The sequence below is a fragment of the Coregonus clupeaformis genome, chromosome 34 (assembly GCF_020615455.1).
Source record: "Coregonus clupeaformis isolate EN_2021a chromosome 34, ASM2061545v1, whole genome shotgun sequence".
In the NCBI taxonomy this organism is placed as follows: domain Eukaryota; kingdom Metazoa; phylum Chordata; class Actinopteri; order Salmoniformes; family Salmonidae; genus Coregonus; species Coregonus clupeaformis.
In genome coordinates, this window is record NC_059225.1 from 12678103 (window position 1) to 12687797 (window position 9695).

Here is a 9695-nt window from a genome sequence, read left to right on the forward strand (position 1 = left end):
AGCAGACAGAGTTGTCTTGGCTCGGGTTCACCTGAGCTGCGGGGCAACTGTGTCTGCAGCCTGAAATGGTAACTGTATCTTTAAGGCGCTTTCTTACCACTGTCTGCTTTGTGTAGCCAGAGGGGAGAGTCACGCCATCAGGACATGCTTTAATTCAGAAAAGTATATGTAAACAAAGAGGTAAGAAGCTTTCACCTCTGGAGCAAGAATCGACTATTTGGGCAGGTAAGTTTGATTACTACTTCTATGATTCCTTGGTGTGCGTTCTTTACCAAGACAGAAAAAGTCCATCCTTCTTTCTTCCCGGTTAGTTCATGTTGAGAAAAGGTATTTATAGCTTTGGGTAGCCTATTTGCCTCTCCAAAACACGAGGCTCGTTCATAAACGCCGCCTGAAAAGTGTCCGACTTTTCATACAATGTATCCAAAGTGTTTAAATGTAGGATAAAATGTAACATTCCTTCCTTATGTAACCCTGAAGTCTTAGTGTTGCACTACTTCAATGATTAACATGGTATTATTGAATTAGACTACCGTAATAGGTATACAACGTTTGAACATGGATTTTAAATATATTCCGATTTTTAGATGAAAGTGCGCAGCAACCTTTATTAGAATTGAGTTGCCAGCAAGCGGGAAACCAATGTTTTTTTTGCATTGCAATGGGTCTGATGACTTGTGGTTTGTGTAGAAAAGGAATGATGCTCCTTTGAAGCAAGCGGGCAATTTACCATAACAATTGAATCCAAGGGAGAGTTCCTTGACACGACTTTTCCTGTGTTTTATTAGTATGTTCATTGTGTCCTGATGACGTCTTGTGTTGATGTTATCTTATTGAATAAGGGGTACGTTCTAAGTTATTGTCTGTCTCTGTTTTGTCGGTTCAGGTTACCGTTGTTTCGTGCGTGTCGGAATGAAGTCTACTCAAATCTTACTATCCACTGCACTTATTTTGCTTCTCTCGGGACTTTCCATGACCACAGCTTGCAACAAGGCTCTCTGTGCCAGTGATGTCAGCAAATGTCTCATTCAGGTAAGAAGGCTAAACTCTTAGCATAATGTTTTTGAAAAGACATAATTCAGGTAAGAAGGCTAAGGCTTAGTATGACGTTTTTGAAAAGGCATTAGGTTTTTCTCACCAATAAAATGTTTCTGTTTCTAAGTCACTTTGAGATAACTATGCAATTTCTATAAGGGATCGTTGTCTTTTCCGAGGAATGTTCGACTGCCATACAGTGTATTATGCCAACATTTTATTCCTTGGTGTTAATCTAAGATTGCAGTAACCTCCCACTATGCATTTCCTCTGTGTATGTCTGAAGTCATTTTACAATAACCTGAATTCTCTGCTGTGATCAAAGTATTCTCTCTGTACTGGAAAAGCACATTAAACCATGACAGTTCCTGTAAGCTAAAGAAAGCCCTGCTGAGAACCCTCAACTAACAGAGAGGGGAGTTACTAAAAATGAAAACTTCTGAGTTGGCAGGGCTACAATCAAGTGAAGGTTTTCAATTTACAGCCACACAGTGTCCTCAAAGGATGTAGCCTAGTCTACCTTGGCTGTACATGAGATAGCCAATGGAGATAGATATGTGTACCTTCCGTGGTTACTGGTGCTGCCTTGCCTGGCTACCCAAACTCCTTGCTCCGGCCAAACGCTACGCCACAGACTTTAGTTTCTTCTCCACAATGAGTCTGGAGTACTTCCCCCAACGATTTCTAGAACGCAAAACACATTCTAACTGTTCCGATTGGTCCCAGAAACCGATGGGTTGGGCCAGAGCTAGAACACACGTGGGTAAAGCAGCGTTTAGAAAATGTGTCATTGGCTTTGATACTCTGAGTGGTTAGAAATTGTCCAATCGCTGATTACTTTGTTTTGTACAACACCCCTCAGAGTGAGGGGGCAGCGGAATAATTCAGTTTGAGTCGTCAGGCAAGGTGCTGCAACAACCACACTTGACTGTGGGCTCAGTTAGCGCCATCCCTTTGCACATCTGGAATTTGACCTCTACTCTCCCTTTCAACTGCTCTGCCTGCCACACTGGAGGAGTCACAGAACAGGCAACTTGAGGTCGGCCCACAAACTCCGGTGGAAACCTCAAGCATGCACAGTAAAACACACAAACACAGGCACGCACACACACATCCACCCCCCTAGTGATTTCTAAATAGGGATAGGATATGATATGGTTTATTTTCTTGGCGTTGTATCAACCATGACGTGCTCGATACACACCAAGATAAATAAACCCTCTTATGTAGTTTTTGTCCTCCTCATGTTACGACTGAGGCTACTGCATTGTCTGAGTGTTTACACACATGTGCACAACATGATAGAAGGATTATACCAGATGTATGCAATTGCTGTTGCTGAATTTCTCTCCTATTTGTGCATTATCAGTCCTGCCGCGTACATAAAATGTGTCCATGTTATGGTTTCCATTGTGTGTTTTGTGATGTACAGGAGCTGTGTCAGTGCAGGCCCTCAGATGGGAACTGCTCGTGCTGTAAGGAGTGTATGCTCTGTCTGGGCACACTGTGGGAGGAATGCTGCGACTGTGTGGGTAGGTGCCATGGACTAGGTGCGGTGGTGAGCATATTGGAAAGAACCGGTGTCAGATTAGAGGAGGTTAATGAGGTGGCAGAATGGATGGGGTTAATGAGGTGGCAGAATGGATGGGGTTAATGAGGTGGCAGAATGGATGGGGTTAATGAGGTGTCAGACTGGATGGGGTTAATGAGGTGTCAGACTGGATGGGGTTAATGAGGTGTCAGACTGGATGGGGTTAATGAGGTGTCAGTCAGGATGGGGTTAATGAGGTGTCAGACTGGATGGGGTTAATGAGGTGTCAGACTAGATGGGGTTAATGAGGTGTCAGATTAGATGGGGTTAATGAGGTGTCAGACTGGATGGGGTTAATGAGGTGTCAGACTGGATGGGGTTAATGAGGTGTCAGACTGAATGGGGTTAATGAGGTGTCAGAATGGATGGGGTTAATGAGGTGTCAGACTGGATGGGGTTAACGAGGTGTCAGACTGGATGGGGTTAATGAGGATGGTATTGCATCCATCAGATCCTTCCACGTCAATGTCCATTATTCACTGATTGTTGAAGGTATTGCATCCATCAGATTTTACAAAGTGCAGTGAATATTGAGTATCAAATGAACAAAGAGAAGAATAGTGGTTTACTGTAATGTTGTATTTATTTGCCAATGATCAATATTTACTAACTTGCTTCCTGCCTCCCCTCACAGGGATGTGTAACCCCAGGAACTACAGCGACACTCCGGCTACCTCCAAGAGCACGGTGGAGGAACTCTACCGACCCATCCCCTCACTGTTCCGCGCCCTCACCGAGGGTGAAGCGCCCATCAACATGATGGTGGTATCCTTCCCAGTGGCCGAGGAACTATCTTACCACGAGAACCTGGTGTCTTTTCTGGAGACCATCGAGGACCAGCACCAAAATGTCTCCCTGCCTGGGAACAGTATCCATGCCAGCTACGATAACACCCAAAGTACTGAAGGTAGGGAGGGGTGAGGGGGTTGAATTATGGGGATACTAATAGCTGTGGTGTACTCATTTGATAATAAGATAATAAATAAAACATAGGCACATCATACAGTCTTGTGCAGGTGCCTGTTATCAAAGTATTAAACTTAGTTCATCAGCAAAACAGACTCTGAAGATTCCACATTGCAATATACTATTATATATGAGTGTGTGTATATGTGTGTGTGTGTGTATATGTGTGTATATATATATATATATATATATATATATATATATATATAACTGGGTGGGTTGTGCCCTGAATGTTGATTGGCTGAAATCATATTTTTACTGTTCTAATTACGTTGGTAACCAGTTTATAATAGCAATAAGATACCTCAGGTGTTTGTGGTATATGGCCAATATACCACAGCTAATGTTGCGTCGTGCCATATACCACACCTCCTCGGTCATTATTGCATATATATATAGATATAGATATGGACTTGGTATTTTACCAAATAGGGATATCTTCTGTATACCCCCCCTACCTTGTCACAACACAACTGATTGGCCCAAACGCATTAAGAAGGAAAGAAATTTCACAAATTAACTTTTAAGAAGGCACACCTGTTAATTGAAATGCATTCCAGGTGACTCCCTCATGAAGCTGGTTGAGATGATTCCAAGAGTGTGCAAAGCTGTCATCAAGGCAAAGGGTGGCTATTTGAATAATCTCAAATATAAAATAGATTTTGATTTGTTTAACATTTCTTTGGTTACTACATGATTCCATATGTGTTATTTCATAGTTTTGATGTCTTCACTATTATTCTACAATGTAGAAAATAGTAAAAATAAAGAAAAACCCTTGAATGAGTAGGTGTTCTTTGACCGGTAGTGTGTGTGTGTATATATATATATATACACACACACACCACACACACACACACACACACACACAGTGCATTTGGAAAGTATTCAGACCCCTTCCCTTTTTCCACATTTTGTTACATTACAGCCTTATTCTAAAATGGATTAAATAAATAAAAAGTTCCTCATCAATCTACACACAATACCCCATAATGACAAAGTGAAAATAGGTTTTTAGACATTTTTGCTAATTTATAAAAAATTAAAAACATAAATACCTTATTTACGTAAGTCTTCAGACACTTTGCTATGAGACTCGAAATTGACCTCAGGTGCATCCTGTTTCCATTGATCATCCTTGAGATGTTTCTACAACTTGATTGGAGTCCACTTGTGGTAAATTCAATTGATTGGACATGATTTAGAAAGGCACACACCTGTCTATATAAGGTCCCACAGTTGACAGTGCATGTCAGAGCAAAAACCAAGCCATGAGGTCGAAGGAATTGTCCGTAGAGCTCCGAGACAGGATTGTGTCGAGGCACAAATCTGGGGAAGGGTACCCAAAAATGTCTGCAGCATTGAAGGTCCCTAAGAACACAGTGGCCTCCATCATTCTTAAATGGAAGAAGTTTGGAACCACCAAGTCTCTTCCTAGAGCTGGCCGCCCGGCCAAACTGAGCAATCTGGGGAGAAGGGCCTTAGTCAGGGATTTGACCAAGAACCCGATGGTCACTCTGACAGAGCTCCAGAGTTCCTCTATGGAGATAGAACCTTCCAGAAGGACAACCATCTCTGCAGCACTCCACCAATCAGGCCTATATGGTAGAGTGGCAAGACAGAAGCAACTCCTCAGTAAAAGGCACACGACAGCCTGCTTGGAGTTTGCCAAAAGTCACCTTAAGACTCTCAGACCATGAGAAATAAGATTCTCTGGTCTGATGAAACCAAGATTGAACTCTTTGGCCTGAATGCCAAGCGTCACGTCTGGAGGAAACCTGGCACCATCCCTACGGTGAAGCATGGTGGTGGCAGCATCATGCTGTGGGGATGTTTTTCAGACTAGTCAGGATCGAGGGAAAGATGAATGGAGCAAAGTACAGAGAGATCCTTGATGAAAACCTGCTCCAGAGCGCTCAGGACCTCAGACTGGGTCAAAGGTTCACCTTCCAACAGGACAGCGACCCTAAGCACACAGCCAAGACAACACAGGAGTGGATTCGGGACAAGTCTCTGAATGTCCTTGAGTGGCCCAGCCAGAGCCCAGACTTGAACCCGATCGAACATCTCTGGAGAGACCTGAAAATAGCTGTGATGTGACGCTCCCCATCCAATTTGACAGAGCTTGAGAAGTTCTACAGAGAATGGGAGAAACTCCCCAAATACAGGTGTGCCAAGCTTGTAGCATCATACCCAAGAAGACTCGGCTGTAATCGCTGCCAAAGGTGCTTCAACAAAGTACTGAGTAAAGGGTCTGAATATTTATGTAAATGTAATATCAGTTTGATAATTTTATTAAATGTGCAAGAATTTCTAAAAACCTGTTTTTGCTTTGTCATTATTGGTTATTGTGTGTAGATTGACCTTTTTTTTACTAAATTTTAGAATAAGGCAAAATGTGGAAAAAGTCAAGGGGTCTGAATACATTCCGAATGCACTGATATATATATATATATCCCATAACAAATCAGGACAGCCCAATTGGCTTTAGGGGTATTAACCTGGGCAGATTGGGCAACCCCATAAGTGTTAAAGATATGGACTTTGTTCCAACACACTATTTTAGGAACCCCCAGGAGTCAATAACTCATCCCCCTGGCAGGGACCATATTGTTTTAGGAGGGGGAGGGCTAAGCTATAATGAACTCATGGCTAATGCTGCTTTGAACTGAGCTCAGTGGCTCGACCCCCTCCATAAAAGCTTATGAGATCTCAGGGCCTTCGCTTTCTTTTGATGCTTTTAGCGGACCGCTATTAGAAAACCAAGCAGCCCTGTAAATTATTATGAGTAGATTGCTGCTGGCCTGGTGGACTTTCATGTGCATCCGCTCCAGTTGTCCTCTCCTCAGCCCCTTGTCCTAGTGATTCTAATTGACTAGGAACCTGCGTGTCTGTGTGGGCGAGGGCTCCTTACGTATCCGCTCTCTGAACCCTTGACCCAGATCTGTTTTCCCTTTGGAAACACACACTCATTAATCAGGCCTCCAGCGGCGGGGGATGCCCTCGCCTTATGAGGTGGGATGGGTGTGGGGCTGTAAATCAAGCTGTACGCATGCCATCCTTTAGCGTAGTATGGATGATGCATGTGTAACAAGTGATTAGGCTCTGCTAGGCTTTAGCTCAGCTGGCTAACACAGACTTGTGGCACATAGGAGACCTGGGTTCAAACCCTGGTAGGTCACATGGTAGAGGTGGACTTTTGTTTTATGAAACATTTAAATAAATACTGGGATTGATACATAACATAGTAGAGGTGGACTAACAGGACTTTGCTTCCTTTGTGCTTTAGAGTACCTTCATAATATTAAAGTGAAGACTACAATATATAGCTTAAGCATGTTATTGCTAATATTTGCCTGTTGTATTCTTTGGTATTCAAAGGCTTATTTCTCCACGTTTTTTCCACTCCACAGATAACATGTGCACTGTGGTGTACTTTGACGACTGCGTGTCCATCCGCCAGTGCAAGCAGTACTGCGAGTCCATGGGCGGCTCCAAGTACCGCTGGTTCCACAATGCCTGCTGTGAGTGCATCGGCCCAGAGTGCCTCGACTACGGCAGCAAAGCCGTCAAGTGCATGAACTGCCTGTTCTAATGAAAGCCAATGGGACAAGCCACGTTAGGGTACTGTGCTCAAACTGCCAAAAGGGGGCACTGTCTGCAATAGCAGATGGGATGAGGTTGACTGAGGAAGATAACTTGTGCCTCTGCCTTTTGTAAAATGTTTCCATATTGTGATGTAAAATATTAGCCCTTACTAATTATTTTTGCTCTTAAATTTGTTTTTATATGTTATATAGATTCTCTAGCAATACATATATGGATTGTTTTATATTTTCTCATATAGTTAATGCTGAAAGGGTCACTATGACAAATAGTTTTTTTATAGCCGCGTAAAGACAAGCAATCAATGTTATCAAATCTGTAGTGAAATGGCATTTTATTTTTGTTGTAATGGACAATCATAGTAAATACAGTTTTTGTATCATCGTTAGCTATATAACATACGCTACATGGCCAAATGTATGTGGACACCTGCTCGTCGAACACGTAATTCTAAATCATGGGCATTAATATGGAGTTGGTTCCCCCCTTTGCTGCTATAACAGCCTCCACTCTTCTGGGAATGCTTTTCACTAGATGTTGGAACATTGCTGCAAGGACTTTCTTCCATTCAGCCACAAGAGCATTAGTGAGGTCGGGCACTGATGTTGGGCAATTAGGCCTGGCTCGCGGTCGACGTTCCAATTCATCCCAAAGGTGTTCGATGGGGTTGAGGTCAGGGCTCTGTGCAGGCCAGTCAAGTTCTTCCACAACGATCTCGACAAACCATTTCTGTATGGACCTCGCTTTGTTCTTGGGGGCATTGTCATGCTGAAACTGGGAAGATCCTTCCCCAAACTGTTGCCACAAAGTTGGAAGCACAGAATCGTCTAGAATGTCATTGTTTGCTTTAGCGTTAAGATTTCCCTTCACTGGAGCTAAGGGGCCTAGCCCGAACCATGAAAAACAGCCCCTGACCATTATTCCTCCTCCACCAAATTTTACAGTTGGTGCTATGCATTGGGGCAGGTAGCGTTCTCCTGGCATCCGCCAAACCCAGATTAGTCCGTTGGACTGCCAGATGGTGAAGCGTGATTCATCACTCCAGAGAACGTTTCCACTGCTCCAGAGTCCAATGGCGGCGAGCTTTACACCACTCCAGCCGACGCTTGGTATTGTACATGGTGATATTAGGCTTGTGTGTGGCTGCTCGGACATGGAAACCTATTTCATGAATCTCCTGACGAACAGTTCTTGTGCTGATGTTACTTCCAGAGGAAGTGTTGCATCCGAGGACAGATGATTTTTACACGCTTCAGCACTCAGCGGTCCCTTTCTGTGAGCTTGTGTGGCCTACCACTTCATGGCTGAGCCGTTGTTGCAGCTAGACTTTTCCACTTCACAATAACAGCACTTAGTCGACCGGGGCAGCTCTAGCAGGACATACATTTGACGAACTGACTTGTCCGGAAAGGTGGCATCCTATGACGGTGCCACGTTGAAAGTCACTGAGCTCTTCAGTACGGGCCATTCTACTGCCATTGTTTATCTATGGTGATTGCATGGCTGTGTGCTCAATTTTATACACCTGTTAGCAGCGGGTGTGGCTGAAATAGCCGAATCCACTAATTTGAAGGGGTGTCCAGATACTTTTGGCCATGTAGTGTACGTTATTTTAAGAAGCGACGGCCCTATTCAATCAAAACTGATGGCCAGCCTTTCACAGACAGCAGGTTTGGTTTTATAGGCGCAATTAGGTTGATTTTTTGTTTTATACTGTAAACATTATTTTAAATCCTATTATTCCAGCGCAAGTATATTGTTTGACTGAATATTACACTTACCATGCACACTCCAGAATGAAACAGTTGATTGTTCTAAAGGTCGTCTGGTGTGATCTGGTTCTGGCCAGGATTGTGTTCCACTCTTAGGTGTACTGTAAGTCGTGTCACAGAGGAATCCAGTTGTTATTGCACGAGCCCTCTGGGTTTATTCCCTGTTCTTCATGTCTTTAGCAATGCTCATTAAAGGTCTGCAACATTTGGTTTCAATTAGGGCCACAGAGGCTGGCAGAGAGCAGCAAAAACATTACTGCAACGTCTTTCCCCAACTTTATTGGTCTGGTAGAGGTCATATGTCCAACATTCAATCTACTTGTTTCATTTACGTGTTTGTGTTCTTGCTTTCTTGTGCTGGTTCACTGTCTCACATTGCTTATTTGCTTGATGAACTGTCAAGTATTTATAGAGTTGTCGTGCAGCGAGTGGGTCTCGTGAAACAGATAATGTTGGTTATTTGGTACAGAAGTGGAGCAATGTGGTTTATGGAAGCAGTGAGGTACTAAGGAAAAATGCAAACAGTAAAATAATGTTTTATGTCAAATGTAATAAATAAATTCTCATTTCTACACTAACAGTTTCCCCACAGGAGCATTTGATTTCTACAAGAGATGCCTGACAGTTCCTTTTCATCCTGGGCGTTCTGAACCCATTTACCACACAACCCAGGTGTCCCAATCAGTTCGCCCCACTTTCCCTGTAGCTAGAAGAAGAGTGTTGCT

General features: G+C 43.3%; 1 protein-coding gene across 1 annotated transcript; it reads left to right on the forward strand.

Moving 5' to 3' along the window:
* Nucleotides 1-18: 18 nt before the first annotated feature.
* Nucleotides 19-7683, forward strand: LOC121549671 (twisted gastrulation protein homolog 1-A). The gene is made up of 5 exons (XM_041861494.2): nucleotides 19-225; nucleotides 887-1032; nucleotides 2468-2567; nucleotides 3261-3533; nucleotides 7006-7683. Exons 2-5 carry the CDS (start codon nucleotides 913-915, stop codon nucleotides 7185-7187), a joined length of 675 nt encoding a protein of 224 aa, XP_041717428.1. The 5' UTR covers nucleotides 19-225; nucleotides 887-912; the 3' UTR covers nucleotides 7188-7683.
* Nucleotides 7684-9695: the final 2012 nt, after the last annotated feature.

What these genes read in the sequence shown, in the direction of transcription:
- LOC121549671 (XM_041861494.2), top strand. Translation starts at nt 913, where the DNA reads ATGAAGTCTACTCAAATCTTACTATCCACTGCACTTATTTTGCTTCTC. An exon ending in TCAGCAAATGTCTCATTCAG is followed by an intron (nt 1,033 to 2,467) that starts GTAAGAAGGCTA and finishes TGTGATGTACAG; the next exon opens with GAGCTGTGTCAGTGCAGGCC. An exon ending in GGAATGCTGCGACTGTGTGG is followed by an intron (nt 2,568 to 3,260) that starts GTAGGTGCCATG and finishes CTCCCCTCACAG; the next exon opens with GGATGTGTAACCCCAGGAAC.